The following is a 16,659-nucleotide window of genomic DNA, read 5'->3' as shown; positions in this document are numbered from 1 at the left end:
TCATTAGATGAATAGACATATTTTGTTCCTTAAGACAGCTTTCATATGCTAGACTGAGTGGTTGAAGTTCATTGGGTTAGGGATCCCGCGTGTTTATTCTGGAAGCTGACCATATTCTGGAAGCTCCACCATACTTCAGCCTGGGTTGGCTATCCTTCACCATAACCCCAAACATTTCTAAAAGACTCTACCTTGCTCATAAGTCATAAGGAAGGTTCAATAAAGCACTGCTTTCAGCTCCAAGAAGAAAAAATGAACATCAGATACATCCCAAGACAATTCACAGAACTCCAGGGAAGAAAAACAGACAAACATTTTTAGTCAGTAAGCTAACACTCCACTATTTCTGTCCTTGCTATTTAAGCCTTGTTTCATCATCAGTTGTGAAGCTGTAAATTATCATCAATACTTTTTAAAATAATTGTAGGTATTTTGCATTTTTCACCAAGGGGAAAAATACACATTTTCTTACCAAACACCAGAAAAAAAAAAAAACAGATATTGAGAGAGTCAATGCAAAATTCAAAATTCAAGCCAATCTGACACACGTAGCATAGAAAGGAGGGTATGGAAAAAAGGATAACACATGTTGTGTTAGTGTAACACATAAAATGCATAAAATGATGCATCATCTAAGAAAACTGTGAAAGATATATCTTTAAAGAAAGAAAGATACCTTTCAGTGTCACAGTTTCCCTTAAACCAACATAAATAAACTTGACTGCAAGAAAGCAGAAACTCCCTACCAATACGAGTGAGGTATGAACATGGAAACTCACAAGCTCCCCAGGGTTAGTTTTAAATTACACAACTGTGATTTTGGCACTTGAGATTTTTTTAGTTATTCCTGTGAGGAAGAAACGAGGAAAAAAAAAAAAAAAAAAAAACATCAAGAAAACATGCTTTAGCCATGACACTGGCTTGATCCTTCCTGATCTTCTGTGGGATATACTCCTCCCTTCACAAATATAGCATAAGCTGAGTAGCAGTTTATTTTAAGCTGAAAAACAGGACTGTGAGGTGGCAAGCTCACACGGTTTGAACAGTTATCTCATTCCACGCTAGTAAACAGAACTCAAAACTACTGGCATTAAATCCGATCAGCACCAACATGGGACCAACAGCTATAGCAGGATTCTAGATCTCAAAATACAACCCTCAGCCAACCAAGCACAACAACTTCCCCAAGAAAAACACTAAATGCAAGTGTACCAAACACCTGAATGGAAGGGATAGAGATTGCAGCTGCTGCCAAAAAAAATACATTTATTTCCTTTACATAGTGACCCTTGTAAAATTTCCTGAAAATGGATTTATCGCAGAGATCAACAATGAATCCCAATGTAAGAACACATCCTATACAGAATGTTTACCATACGTCTTTACACTGGCAGATGAAGAAGAAAACAAAACAAACAAACTAAAAACAATCTGCAAATTGCAAATTCATCAGGCTAGGATTAGCATGCCTTTTTCACAGTTATGTTATGAAGTGAGGTATCATGAGAAGACCAGGAAAAGCATAAAACTATATAAAATCAGATATAATTTGATTCAGTCATGGGATATAAAAAAGAGGGTGTGTTAGTTAATACTTTCACTGTTTCGTAAGATTTTATTTACCTTTAATTTACAATACATAAAGAATACAGTATATATATGATTCATGATTATCATTGATAAATGCATGAATGCTATTGCTTCCCAGAAAATTTCAACATAATCCAAAGACATGAAGCTACTTTTGCTGGGAAACAGGCTCTACAACCTTTCGTTTCATGACTTAATAGAAAACAAAGCAAGAAACAAAAACACATCTAAAGTTACACTTCGACTTTAATAATATTTTTTTTCAAGTATCATTCCATTAAAGGTTTTAAACCAGAAAAATACTCGTAAATATAAACAAAATAATCAAGAAACCAAGTCTTGTGAAAGTATTTGTGTCAGATTCTGTCAGAGAATCATTTCAGCATGGATTTACTTAATTTTACATCATTTTTTCAGCTACTTAGCTTATATAATACGTCAGAATGCCCAAGAGTTTTAAAGCAATTAAAGATACAAGCTAGTAATCAATACTAGTTTGCAGCTTTTCTCTAAGTCTTTCATGTCCAGACAAGTAGAAAAAAAACCACCCCAGCTCAAATCAAAGGGCATCGCTAGGCAACACTGGGTATTAGTCACATTGCTCGCCTAGAATCACTTTCAAGTCAAGCCACAGGCAAGTGTCTAAGCATTAGGATAGCCTAGCTAAATTTCATGAGTGTAATGTGTAATACTTCTTATAGCAAATGTTAAAAGAACATTTATCAGAAACAAAATCTCGTCAATCTTTCCCACATAACAATCTCTGTAAGTTCAGCAACACTCAGCTTGATTAGCACTTTAAAGCCATTAGAAAAACGAGCAGTTTACTAGAACGGGCTGACACCAAGGACTCTTGTGCCTACTGGCTGAAGAATAAATACCCATTACTTCATTGGAAAGTCACTATCTCGTGTTTAACACCTTCCTGTGGCTGCAGCTTCACGTCAGATCTGAGTTAAAACTTGCTGCCACATACAGAGTGTCCTGCTCTAGCTGCTTCCCCCTGCACCACCTCAAGTCACAACCGACTCTTCATGGTGCCAGTTCAGGCAGCTACACCAGTAAAAACAAAACAGAACAAACTATTCATTTACCTCTACAGGGTCAGGTAGGTTTTCAAAGACACCCAAGCAAATGCTTACACCTCTGCCAAAGAAAACATCCTTTGCCCACATCCCCTAAGTCATGACCACACCAACTCACTGGTTTGATGCTCACTTGGCCAATAAAGCAGTTCTGTTGGCTTATATGGTACAAATATCAAACTCAGCAGAAAGTAAGTTTCCTGAGATTTAAGCAAGTTGACATTTCCACGCCTGCTTCTAGGAAGAGAGGACTGCATGGGCAGCTGCTCCTGTCGGTTGCAGCCCCTTGATCCATCAGATGTGCTCCAGCACGAAAACCATCAAGCTGCACGGCTAGGATGGAGGAAAATGTCTAGTGCAAAATGCTACCCAGCACTAGTAAGAAAACTCCAGTTCAACAACTGGGAAGTATACAGCTGAAGGATATAACTGAAACAGCAAAACTATATAGCCAAGAACAGCTTTTAAAGACAGTTTCAGGAGAATTTATCATACGTCCTACCACTAGCCAGAAAATCTAGTACTCGGCTTCATGCCAGCTCTTCAAAGAAATCTATTTTTGGAAGTTGTCCAAGTCATGCCCTTTCTGGATAAGGTATTCTGATCAGGTAGTACAAAAGTAAACTAAACTCAACCTACTTTCTCTTTCCTTCTCCTTATATATTTTAGTTTCGGATTAGTATTTTTAATTTGGTTAAGAAGAATCAATTCCAAGCAGTTTTCACATACTTGGAGGCTAGAAAAAGAGAGCAAATTGCCCTTGAGTTAAACAAAACTGTGCATTAGACTAACAACTAACAAATACTGTAGATAAGACAAAGTTCATTCAAATGACTTTAATTACAAGGTGATTGCTAAACCCATTTAAGCTGAAATAATATTTTCTAAAATTCCATGTTTTAATAAGACTTAAAAGAGTAATGTACAAAAGAAGACAGTATAAAAAAAAGTACTTCTTTTAATCTTTGTAATCCACAAAAAGCCTCATTTCTGGAAGCTGAAGTGAACCACTTGCTAAGTAAAGGCTTAGTTAGCATCAAACCTATGAGAGTGATTAAAACATTTTCACTCTTAGGAGTGTAGTACAAATAGCCAACGTTTTAATTAAACTGACATTTAAGCAAACACATCATCAGTGAAATGGTGGTGTATGTTTTGCATTGTAATTTAAGAGGTATCTGGGAGGCTTTTACATGAAAGTACAGCATGTTGTATCCATACAGCATAAGAAACAATTCCCTTTCTCTACAGCTGGCTTCTTCCTGAGAAGGTTACAAATGAAAAGCAGGTAACCTCATGTAAGGAACCAGACTCCCAGCAGAGGTCTTAACCTAAGAGGATTACAGGGTCAAAATTCCAGCAGATGGAGAAAGGTTTTATCTGCACACTGAAGAGACACAGGAACTCTTGGTAACAGTTATTAAAAAAAAAAAAAATTAAATTCTTAGGCACTCAGACTTCTAAGTAGAAATTTTTCACTTCGTTTTCATATTTGCAAGTGTCTACACTGCAGTCAGCTGCTCAGCAGAATATGTTAACACACGCAGAGCTCTGTGCTACTGCAGCTAGAATGCTTCCCACACTTTCCAGGCAGGAAAAATGGAGGTAGAGTACTTCAGTAAACTGTTAGCCTAATTAAACACAGAAAAAGCAAGATGTCCAGGTTAAATGCTGTATCTCAAAGAATCAGGGAATGTCAGACAGCAAAATGCTCACTATGAGGCACTTGAACCCTTCTATCATTTTACAGAAAAGCAGAATTTAGCTGGGGAGGAGAGAGATGTGTAACAATTATTCTTACATAATTATTAGCTACTTTATGTTATGTTACGTAACACAAATCCATATAATAAACTTTTCATAGCATCAGTCAATGCTATCATTAAAAGAGCACAGCATTAAGCTGTGCTTTCTGCTACCTCTTTGAAGTCACACACTCTGTAAGACTGTGTGAAAAATCAGTTAAAAAAACCAGCAACGATAACATCTGAATGCTATCTCACCAACAAGGGAAACTACACATGGGAAGTTTAATCTTAAAAAGAAAGTGTGGTAAAGATCAGATATTCCTTGTAGCCTTTCCCTGCTTTACAACTGGCATTTGCACAATCAAATAAGGTGTTTAAAAATAGCATAGAAGCAGCAATGATTCTGTCCATAACATTCTCCTCCACTAACGTTGCAGCTAAACCAATCTATTTATAAAACTGACCAGGAACAATGGGCAATAGCACCATAAGGATTATATGAGACTATGAAACGGTATTACTAGGATGTACATTCACAGTGCGACTCACTGCACTTTTTAAAAGAGACTTTTATGTACTTGCAGAAATTTGCACGGTTTGTTTAACTCTGACATTTACATCACTAGCATATGATTAGTATTATTTTTAATGCTCAGGCAAGACGTGGATTTTCATTCTGGGCTTCAATTCATGGAAACAGAAATGTCTTAGGTGAGCAGTTTACTACTCTAACTACAGAAACTTCACAGTTTACTCAGACATGATAAGAAATAGTTTCAGTCAAAAAATCCCCAAATATGCCAGCATAGTAATGTACTGTCCACGGTCCACAGTAAATAAGGAATGCCTAGGAAAAAAACAGTATTGTACTGTACCACTCACGTTCTTCCAACCCTTCTGTACAAATGATAAGTTTTTTCTCCATATCCTCATTGGAAACACTTGTAATTTAAGCATTCTGTGTGAAGATTATGATTTCTCCTAATAAACTCAGTAAAATTACTGATTTATTCTATCACCCAACCAATTACTGAAGTTTTCAAAACTGAAATGTACCGTACATGATAAAAAAAATAGCACTGTGGTGATCTCTGGTGCAGCAGCTGCTGCAGTAAGACAAGACTTTAAAAATTAGAGGGAAAAAAAAAAAAAAAAACAAGAACAAAAAAAACACACTTTATTCGCACCAGAAACAGAGACTTCATTGGAATTTTCCATTATCAAAATAATCCCATTATGGCTACTTACATCTTTGCTGTAAGAGAACTGTACAATATATATAAATATATATATATATAAAGCAACGTTAGTGCTTCCTCATTATTAATCATCATCATCTTCTTCTTCATCGCTGATCACATATTTCTTATGCTTCTTACTTGCTTTGTCATCATCCTCTGCTTTTCTCTTTCCAGAAGGTTCACCTTCCTGAAGGTGAGAAAGGACAGAAAAAAAAACACAAATGATATTTCAGGCTAAAATACTCAGAAGAAAAGCAGACAACAATTCTTTCCTAGAAGAAAAGCAGAATTATTAGTTCTAGTCTTCCCACTTCATGCTACTGTAACAACAACAACAAAAAAGTAAATCAGCAAGAGTTTCTGTTTTGTTTGTTGTTGTTTTTAAACAAACAAACCACACTCTAGCATCAAGGAAAAAGACTGATGAGAAACCACTAGTACTAAGAATCAACACCACAGCTTACAGTCTGAGAAATGTAAGTGTAGGAGGCTTTGAAGAGATGGTCACAGGAACTTAAATCATTTAGACTTCAGTTACTCACCAGAATTCATGAGGAGCTAGATATTACTCGATCAATTGAGGTAACATCAATTTACAGATAGCTTGATTGTTTTTTTATATTTAAAAATAACTCATAACATTTAATCCAAATGCTAAAATATAGACACTAACGCATGGAGTGAACTAAAATCTAGCGTTTTCCTGTATGTAAAACGCTTAAGGAGGCATGGTGGGATACTTGTTGATCTCATATTTTTCTACCTAAAAACTTGAAGGAAAACATTTAACTTCACGATACAGATACAAGCCTTGTCTTCGTTGAAAAAGCAACCCTAATATCAGAAATAAGCGAGTGGTTCACAATGCAGAGCTATAGAACAAATACTGAAACTGGATTAAAGCTTTTTGTTTTAATACAAGAACTGTTTGTTTTAATACAAGGACAGAGAAAACAACAACAAAACATCAGATTCTGATTAACTAACTGGCCTACCACACATTTCTGAATTGCTTCCCTTTACCTCATCTACATTTTGAATTCAACATTTTTTTTTTTTTGTCATACTGTACTTCCAGTTAATTACCTGTTTGAAAGCAATACCATAATGACTTTTACAGGCTGGATGACCAATTTCTAGCACCTAAATATGAAGTCAGTGGGGTGATTGTTAATTTAAACACATGATTTAACCTGCACTGATGTAAATCCTTCTAAACAGCAATTTGATTCAGAACACTATGAAGACATTTGCTCACACTACAAGCAATTAGTTGCAAATGAAAAACTCATCAATTTGGAAACAAAGAATAAGCAGTAACTTGATTATTGCTTAAAAAGAAGTGTTTTAGAAATACCCTCAGTTCTAAGTAACCTCATCTCTTTTTCCATTATTTTTTTAATTTATTTTTAAGAGCAACACACATTAATTGGATTTTAAGAAGCAGCAAAAGACAACACAGCCTTTTGGAATTTTAATGAATTACTTTTTATTCAAAGCATTTTCTTCTATATTTACAGTAAATTAGTATGGCGAGAATCTGAATTATGGAAGAATTTTAAGCATGGGAAACAGAAATTAGTATGGGTGGGAAATCTCAATCATAGCTACTTCCTCAGAACATTTATTCTCTTTAGGGATATGGTTTAGTGGGGACTGTTAGTGTTAGGTCAGAGGTTGGACTCGATGATCTTGAGGTCTCTTCCAACCTAGAAATTCTGTGATTCTGTGATAATCTGGCTAGGTTATTGTTAAATGATTCACCTTCTTCTTTAGCAGGCTATCTCCATTAATTACAGCAACAATAAAGCCACTTGCCATGTGATGATAATGTGCACTAATAAAAGGTTGATGTTTTCAGTAGTGGTAACAAATTGTTATTAGGAGGGAGATTTGGGCTGTGTTGTTGACTGACAGCACATAAAAGCAAGTCCGTGTAGGAGGAGTTCATTGTTTCACATATGTGGATACATATTAAAAAAATATATATACTTCCTACCTGCTGACTGAAAATAAGTAGTTAGGCTATCCAGATTTATTCTCCTGAAGTTGTAGCACCACTCTGTGGCCCTAATCGGAATATTGCCTTTACATCATGTAACTGTAAAATGGAGGCTACCATTCTCAAGCAGCAGAGAAGTCCAGTTGACTAGATCCTTTCTTTTCAGAGACTAGAACTGCAAAATCCTAACGTTGATTGCTACATTATAAACTAACAGCTAGTAGTGTCTTGTCAATAAAATAATTAAATAAATAATTTCTACTAACAGACACTAGCAGAGCTCTCAAAATTACAGTTTTGTCTACAGGCCTGACTATGGCTTTCTGAAAGATTAGTCATATTTTCCAAAATACTAGATTTTCCTCAATAACTAATAACAAGCCAGGATCTATGAATTTCAAAGAAAAACTCATTTTCACTCCTGCTTCATAAAACACTTGCATATTAGTGCAAATACTCAGCAAACAATATAGGAGGAATAGCATCACAGCAGCAAGAACATACATTCAGAATGTAGCAAACATCTCAACAGGCTGGGAAATACCTGGCAAGAAATTTACAGGAAGCACAATACAGAAATGGAAATGACAGAAATCTTACTCGTCAAAACTCAAAATTTCTCATATTAATGTGTCATAGTGAAAACTATGTCATAAATTGCTCATTTAAACAAAACTTCAGAGATTCAGCAGCTGTGATTAAAGACGTCCGACATGCATTCTCTAAAAGGACATACTGCAAGCTATACTGCCAAATTGTTCTTTTAAGATGCTTTATTTTGGAAGCCTTTAAAATTCAACAGTAAGATTTGAGCCATTTCAGCAGCTGTTAGAGTAGCATACTGGACATAACAATAGGAAAGCACTTAAAAGAAATCTGGGACAATAACTACGATGATTTTAACAGTTACAATTAAAATAATCTCTTAAGGGAAATAGTGATATAAAACTTTCAATAAAGAATTGAAAAATATTCCACAACCTTCCTGGTTCCACTTCTAATGTTGAATGAAAATAGGTAAGTTTCTAATCTGAAAAATGGTAACTGTCAATCTTAAAATGCACTGTTAAACACCAGCGTGGTATCTGAAGAAGCGACGTTGCTGGAACAAAAACTCAAGATGGGATATACACAAAGATTCGTTTGCTTATACCTAGCACTGATAAGTTACAAACCAAAAAAAAAACCTGAAAATTTAAAAGAGGAAACAGCACTACTACTCTAGCTAACAGTTAACTTGATAGTGGTGTAATGCTTTGGATGATTTTCAAGTGATGGACAACATCTGTTTAGCATCGGATTAACTGCACCTTAAGGTTTTTGTTGTTGTTGTTGTTTTTTAAATCTTCTATTTAAAAAGGAGTAGAAATGTTATATGAAAACTCTTCCTTTGTTTTCACAATAAACAGGAGAGGACCTTGTAGCTTAGGAAACAAGACTGAACCATCTTTTAATCAGCAATAGTAATAGTGACTTCCTTCAGATATCACTCAGGTCTATGAACTGACGTAGCAAATAAGAAATCGGCATGATTAATTACTGTTGACAGCATGCCAAGTCAAATACTACATTCATCAGAGCATAAATGAAACTACAGAAGTCTCAGCTTTAAAAAATGGATTAAGCGCAGGAAATGTTCCCGACTGAAAATGAGTACCTTTTTCAGAACAAAATCATTTTCTTACCTCATCACTAGTCAGTTTCTTTGCCTTGAGTAGTCTTTGTGTTTTGTCTTCATCTGAGCCCTCATCGCTGTCAGAAGAATAGATTCTAGCGCGTTCCTCTACAGGAAAAAAAAAAAAAGAAAAAGGTATTTATCTGAAATTGGTCAGGAAAAAGACATTATAAAAAATGCTTCTCTTAGTCTCACAAAAGGCTCATGGAATCTAACCCCATAAAGGAAATAAACTTACACAAACCGAATTTACGTTTCCTTATGTATCAAATTAAGCAGTAAAACACAGCCTTACCAGGACTCTCTTATGAAATCAATCCGTCTGAATTACATAAATCCTACTTGTCTACTGGTAAGGTTTATTACCTCTGATGCCACCTTTATATCTGTTTTTGATAGCAGCTAGACTAATAGCATCATCTCCCTCATCCTCTTCTTCATAGCGATCAGGTTCTAAATAATTTGCACTCAGACCACGCTGGTGCTGCTTCTCCCGCATTCTTCGCTGCTGAGATTCTCTACGAATGGAAGCTCTTAATCTCTCCTCTTCTTTCTGTCCAAAGAAAGAAACAAAATATGAAGATTGAGGGGAAAAAAAATAATAAAATACTCAGAGTATCTTGTATTCTGCTGTAGCTTTTGAAATCATTTCACAGGAGTGGAAAGACTGTACCTAAAACTGATTTTTTGTAAATGTAAGGTAATGCAATTTCAAACAAAAAAGACTGCATGCACAAACTGCACCCATGGTTAACTACTCTTACCTATAAAACTACTCTTACCTACAACTCAACGGACTCTGTTTTTCAAAAATACATTAAATGTTCAGAAGTGTTCAGCTAGATTACAGTTGTGATTATTATTTTTTTTAAGATTAAATCATCAGATAAACAAGTTCTATGTGAGAATACCTTAATCATTTCTGTCCGCTGAGACTCTGGATCACGACCTGCCATTGGCAAAATACGAATTTTCTGGGTCTTTGAACATCTATCTGCCAGAGACAAAGTCATCTTCCTGTGAGTGGCGCTGTCTGTAGAGTGTGGCCTGTTGGAGAATTTTTATGGGTTAAATACTTCTAAAAAGAATTTATCAATTTTCAAATGACAGTTGCAGGGCAGGAAGACTTAAGGTTTCAAAGATTCATCTGCACAAAAGTAAAAGCATTATTACTATTATTTTAAATCTTGTGCACTATAATAGGTACTGGAGACATCAATTCCTCTCAGCAAACTGGCTGCAGTCCACCACCACCCTAAATAATCATCCTCACATTTCACTGCAATATCCCAAGGCACAGTCACCATCCTGACGGCCATCATGCATCACAAGAAAGGTTAATTTCAGAGAATATTAATATTCTGATTCACATGAGGACTTGCACTTAAAAATAAAATTAAAATTTATAAAAAAAAAACAAACATGTAGTCTAGATACTGCGGTGAACAGCATATTAGCCTTTCAGACTGGGAAACCTACCTGAGGAAAAATCTTTCCCAAATATGCATAAAAGAGCACATTCTTATAAAACAGCTAAGCTCTGGAGGTTTACTAATTTGTACCTTTAATCTTTATGTACTAGTCACAACATTTATTTGCAAAAATACTAACATCATTTGATACGGAATATTGTGTTTACCTGAAGGTTAACTTTGTCTTGAAGACAGCCTGTCCTTGTAGACCTGTCCCTTGTCTGATAAACAAATGGTTGTGATCTCCCTGCAGTGGTGCCTTGTACACGTCAAAGACCTCATTTCCCAAGTGGAGAGACATGCTTAAAAGAGATTCATATTATCAGTTACTTGATAAAGTCACTGCAGTCTATTTTTTGCCTCGTTTATAAAAAGAGAAAGCCTTCACATTTCCTTTTTGTATACAGCCAATAATTGTATTTCAATCCAAATGAAGCAAAGCATAAAATTTTCAAAGCACCGAGACTAAAATAATTTCTGCTATGCAGAACTGACAGTGAAGTTTGTTGACCTTTCAATTTTGCACGCCACGGCATTTCACTGTAAAAACAACTGTATTCCTTCAACAGCAAGAAGTCCAAACCAACCTTCCATCCGACCACTTGACTATCCGGGCATTACTTTCTCTAATCTCATTCCCTTCCTCATCTCGACGCATCCGCCACCGTATTGTGTTTTCTACCTGTCAGAACATAAACTCCGTTTTAATTCATAGTTTAACTAATAGTAAGGAATATTCTGGTAAAATACTCTCTATAAAGATCGAGAATTACAGTTAGAAGGGTTACTCAATTTACTGTATGATGCAAAGAAACAAAGGTGAAAGGGATGGCTTTTACAGATGAAATGCAGATCTGAAGGGTTTGTTTGTTTGTTTTAGCATTACGAGAACTCAGCAACCTTCCTCAGCAGTGAACTGGTCCACGCCTTCATAACCTGAACCATAAGTCAAAACACCATTCTAAAATACCAGAAATAGACTTTGAAGAAATGTGGCTATTTGAGCATAATAGAGGAAAGTAAAATTAATATTAATATTATACCTTGAGTTTTAACCTAGTTCTACCTTCTTCATCAAGCATCTCCTCATCTTCAAATTCATCCTCATAATACTGGGGATCAAAGGGTCTGTAATAAATTATACAATAGTCTTTACTCTTCTAAAAAATAAGCCAGATTGTTCTTGTGCAAAATAACAGGTGCTTGAAAGGTTTAAACTATACACTGCACACAACAGTAGGCACTGCAGCTGTGAGACAGCCATTTCCACACTAATGTGATTTACTGCATTGATTCTACACCACAGGAGTCCTACCCAAGTGTCTTCACTACCATCAATTACAGCCACTTTAACAGACCCTCTAAATGGCTCTAGCTAAAGCAAGCAAGTCTGCCTCAAAAAGGTTTCCTCGGTATCAACATGATGAAGTCAGGGTTAAATTTACAAATAAATACACATAATTTTATACAGGGAAAATCAAAATGAAAATCTTTTATAAATGTGGTGAGCTATAGATTTTCTCAGAGCACAATCTTTTTAAATTTGAATCTGAGAATCAACCAAACAGAAATAAAGAGACTGTTCTTTTTCTTCAAAAAGAAAACCAAACCTAAACAAAACAAAAACACAAAACACCAAGAACCTGACAGCTGGGGAAAAAATAAGGCCATTCAATAGCTTAATAGTTTCAGGATCGCTTGCAATGGAAAGAAACAATAATCAGGCTCTGCTACTGTAAAATTCTACTTTCAGTCCTGTCTGACCCCAGTGATCTTCAGGACATCTATCACTGATTACAGCCACTAACTGAATTCTTAATAGTTCTCTCCTTATACAGTCTATAGCACGAAAGCTAGGGAGAATGATTTAACTCAGGTATGACAGAAACAATACCATGCTGCCAGGCAAGAAGAATAATTAAATAATCCAATACAGTTCCTAACAGAACACCTGAAGAGATGAAATTAACAGCAGTTTACTAGAGGTGCTGATGGTGGGCTTTGGGGCCACATTTAACATCACAAGCAACTCTATTAATCTGTTTTGTTTCTTCCTCTGAATTCCAGAAAAATTCTTTTGCTTGGGATAGGTAAAAAGTAAAATAAGTAACCACTGTCCCTTTTAATACTTAAATACCACATTTAGCACATGCAGGAAAAAAAGCAGCTTATTCTAAAATTCAGAATTTTTTTTATCACTCAAAAGTGCATAAAGATTCAGTGTGTTTGGCTTTCATGTCTCTGAGAGACTCAGACTTCGTTACTTTCAGTTAAATCATACATACGTATACTTGTATGATTTTAAAGACAAATTTTATTCAATCAGGCTGAACTCCAAGCTTCTAACATAGTTTCTCAGTTCTTGATTAGCTCACAACCAGGCAAGTATTACTATTGACTTACCATCACTAAAAGTATGCATCTTAATGTTAACCATTTTAAATATGACCAATAGATTTAATCTTATTGCTAAAACAAAAACAACATAGTGCAACACAAAAAAAAAAAAAAAAAACTTATCATGTATTTAATACAGAATTACCTGGGCTCCACACTAAGGAAGTTGGGCAGCTTCACAAAATACAAATCATTACCCAAGTCTGTGTTTACTTTTGGTATTTCAACCTCTATTCTTGTCTCTGGAATAGGCTCTTCTTCCTGCTGTTCTTGACTCAGCCCATTCTCATCCTAAGGACAAAAAAGCACAATAAGCAAAAGTGAAAAATGTCAGTCTGTCTCCTGGTGCTGTAATAAGCATTTATATTTTGCCTGAAGAAAAGCCATCAATATGCAGAGAGAGATCAGAAAGCTTCTGATAAAAACACTTCCACCATTTCCGTGAAAGCAATCCAATTCAGCATTTTCATATGATGCTTAAAAAATTTCAAATATCAGCACAAACTCAAGAAACCAAAGACAACGGAAACAGCAAAAGAGCTGCCACGCAGTTTTCAGCTAAGGATGGAAGAATCTGTGGGATAGCTTTTCTCAGATTTAAAAAATAATAATAATTAAAAAAAAAGCCTAATGTTTTTCACTAAAACATTACCAAACTCAATCAACATTCCAGACTTCAAAGTGGAATGGCAGCTTATTTCTTTCAAAAGTCACACGCCTACTCACAATGGGCTGTCCTGGAGTTGGTGGTTTGTCTTCTCCATCACTGCCTGAGGAAATGTCATCTGCACCTCCAAACAGGTCCATGACATCTGCATGTTCTTGAGGAGAAAAATTACTATTTTAAATACATATATATGGAAACACACACACCTATATACAAGTGCAGAAAAAAGGATCACATCCTTCATTCTTATTACCACTTAAAATCACCTACATTTTCCTATCTTGCAAGAAAATGCTTCCCCTTGTGTTTTTAAGCTGAAGATTCAAGGTATGTTTTCCTGGAAAGACCCTATCAAATGTAAGAATCTAGCTGAAAAATTATGACAGAAGAATCAAGAGTCTAAGTTTGTCCTCAAGTTCATACAATTTAAATACAAAGAACAATTTAAATATACATAAAAAACAACTTTGCTGCACATTTTGGAAATTTTATTTCTCATTAGAATCAACGCCTTTTTCTCAGCTAACTAAATGTCATAAAAAAAACAGTATAGGCTTTCTCAGGCTCTTCTGATAACATACACCATGTCTTGGTGTCTTCTGGCAACAGCTCATGAACCAGCACTCATGAAAGAAAAGCTCCATCTTTCACATAGGAAACTGAGAGACTGGCAGAGCTAAGTAGGAATAATCAGCAGACATACAGCGTGTTTTCCCCCTGCAGTGTTCTTGCTGTGCCATTTTGTCATTTCCATGGCACCACAGTTACTCCATATAGAAAATGCTATCAATTGTATCAAGTCCCACAGCAGATGAATGGCGTGCTTAAGATGAGAATTAAAAGACAAATGAACCGAAGCCCACAAAACAACCCCACCATTTACCTTTCTGTCCTTCTGTATCACTGTCCGCCTCTGAATCTGACGCAATTGGTTTCTTTCTCTTCATTCGCAGAACTTCATCCTCGCTATCGCTACCTCTTGCAGACTCTACCAAGGAGCATAATGACTCACAGTAAATCAAGAATTTTGTTGCACATATTTCATAATTCCTTTGTATTATTAAATTTGATTCAGATGGAAAGGAATTTAAATGGGCTTTAAAAAAGCGTTATAAAGATGACTGTAATTAAAAGCTATGTGATTAATGACTTTACATTTAAGTTGGAATCTTGTCAAGCCAATATGAAGTAAACAATAAAGATCAAAACAGGCCTATAAGAAGCAAATCATTACCCCTGTATTTGGTCCTACCAGATTTCCGCTCTTGTTCCTCCTCATCAGAGTGCTGGGCCCTTTCATCATCATCAGAGTTCTGCACCTTCTCCTCGTCAGAATGCTGGGCCCTTTCATCATCATCAGAGTTCTGCATCTTCTCCTCATCTGAGGCCTGCGGCCTCTCCTCCTCATCGGAGTTATGCATCTTCTCCTCGTCAGAGTTCTGGGCTCTCTCCTCATCATCAGACATCTGCGGCCTTTCATCTTCATCAGAGTTCTGCACTTTCTCCTCATCGTCAGAGTTCTGCTGCCTCTCCTCATCATCAGAGTTCTGCTGCCTCTCCTCATCGTCTGACTGATCACTCTTGTCCTCCTTGCCCCACTTCTCATCCTCTGAATGTGCCTTTTCAGAACCATCTCCCTCTGAATGATGACTGCCTTCATCTGACCCGTGCCCTCGATCATCCTCCTCATCGTCGTGAGCAGCTTCTGAAGCACTGTGCTGATCCACGTCTGACTGATCATTATCTTCATGCTCAGAATGTCCTGAGGCTTCAGAGCGATTGTACGATCTGTCAGAGTGGTTGTCGCTGCCTGTATGATGGGATGCTCCTTCATCCTCACTGTCATCTCCAAACAGTTCTTTATTACTAGGTTTTATTGCCTCCCTATCATCGTCCTGGTCACTGTCGCTTCCAGAAGCGTTACTACCAGAGCCAGCATTCTCCTGATCGGAATCAGATTCGGATCCAGAGTCGGAATCTGCAAAACAGACATCGCCCTTTTAAACACTAAATAAAACATCCCTACAGGGAGCCTCACAAGAAGATGAGTATCGATTTAAAAAATAATAATAATAATAATAATAATAATAATAATAATAAAAAAAAGAAACAGCAACAACAGAGATCTATAAGAAAGACGCACGTAAGTTACCTACGACAACAAAATAGAAGGTGACCTGAAATGAAAGGCGTAACGAAACCTGACAGGCGCCACGTTAAGGTCTCACCACCAGCTGCCAAACAAGATCCCGAAGTTTAAAAGGAATCAGTAATTACACAAAACTGGAAACAGCGAGAATTTTAACCACGTAACGGCAGTTTATGAAACCTTTCACGCCTCAGACCGCCGCCGTTCCCGCAGACCCAGCTCCCTCCCCTGCAGCCTCTCTCCGCCCCGGCGGGCCGCGCTTCCAGCCGGGCAGCACAAGGCGCGCCCGCCCCGCGCAGAGGGGGACGAACCCCTCCAGCGCCCGGCCTAACGGCAGAGCAGCGCCCGCCGGGCAGCGTCCCGACACCGCCGCCCCGCTCCCCGCCCTGCCGGCGGACAAGCGGGGCCGCTCCCGGAGCCGGGCTTCCCCGAGCCGGGAACCGACGGCCTCGCCGGCCCGGGGGGGGGCGAGCGGCAGCGGCAGGGCCGGGCGGGGCCGGCGCCGCGCACCTTTCTGCTCGGCCTCCGAGTCGGCGTCGCTGCCGAAGAGCTCCTCCATGTCGGCCATGGCCGGCGCCGCGCAGTGACGCGTCCCGCAGAGCCCCGCCGCCCACCCCCGGCTCGGGGCCGGGC

At 37.4% G+C, this 16,659-nt stretch overlaps 1 protein-coding gene across 2 annotated transcripts; it reads right to left on the bottom strand.

Annotated features, from left to right (window-relative positions):
- Positions 1-5,578: 5,578 nt before the first annotated feature.
- Positions 5,579-16,609, bottom strand: LEO1 (LEO1 homolog, Paf1/RNA polymerase II complex component). 2 transcript variants are annotated; one of them, XM_032195168.1, is made up of 12 exons: positions 16,537-16,609; positions 15,130-15,855; positions 14,761-14,865; positions 13,937-14,031; positions 13,356-13,501; positions 11,857-11,941; positions 11,401-11,495; positions 10,981-11,115; positions 10,253-10,388; positions 9,708-9,894; positions 9,352-9,449; positions 5,579-5,851 (listed from the first exon to the last, which is right to left on the bottom strand). In XM_032195168.1, exons 1-12 carry the CDS (start codon positions 16,592-16,594, stop codon positions 5,747-5,749), a joined length of 1,971 nt encoding a protein of 656 aa, XP_032051059.1. In that variant the 5' UTR covers positions 16,595-16,609; the 3' UTR covers positions 5,579-5,746. The 2 variants fall into 2 exon arrangements, with proteins under 2 accessions (XP_032051059.1, XP_032051060.1); XM_032195169.1 differs by having other exon boundaries at positions 5,779-5,847.
- Positions 16,610-16,659: the final 50 nt, after the last annotated feature.

This window comes from Aythya fuligula, chromosome 11 (genome assembly GCF_009819795.1).
Source record: "Aythya fuligula isolate bAytFul2 chromosome 11, bAytFul2.pri, whole genome shotgun sequence".
Taxonomy (NCBI): Eukaryota; Metazoa; Chordata; class Aves; order Anseriformes; family Anatidae; genus Aythya; species Aythya fuligula.
The sequence above is the reverse complement of the archived record's forward strand: the minus strand, read 5'-3'. Positions and strand labels throughout refer to the sequence as shown.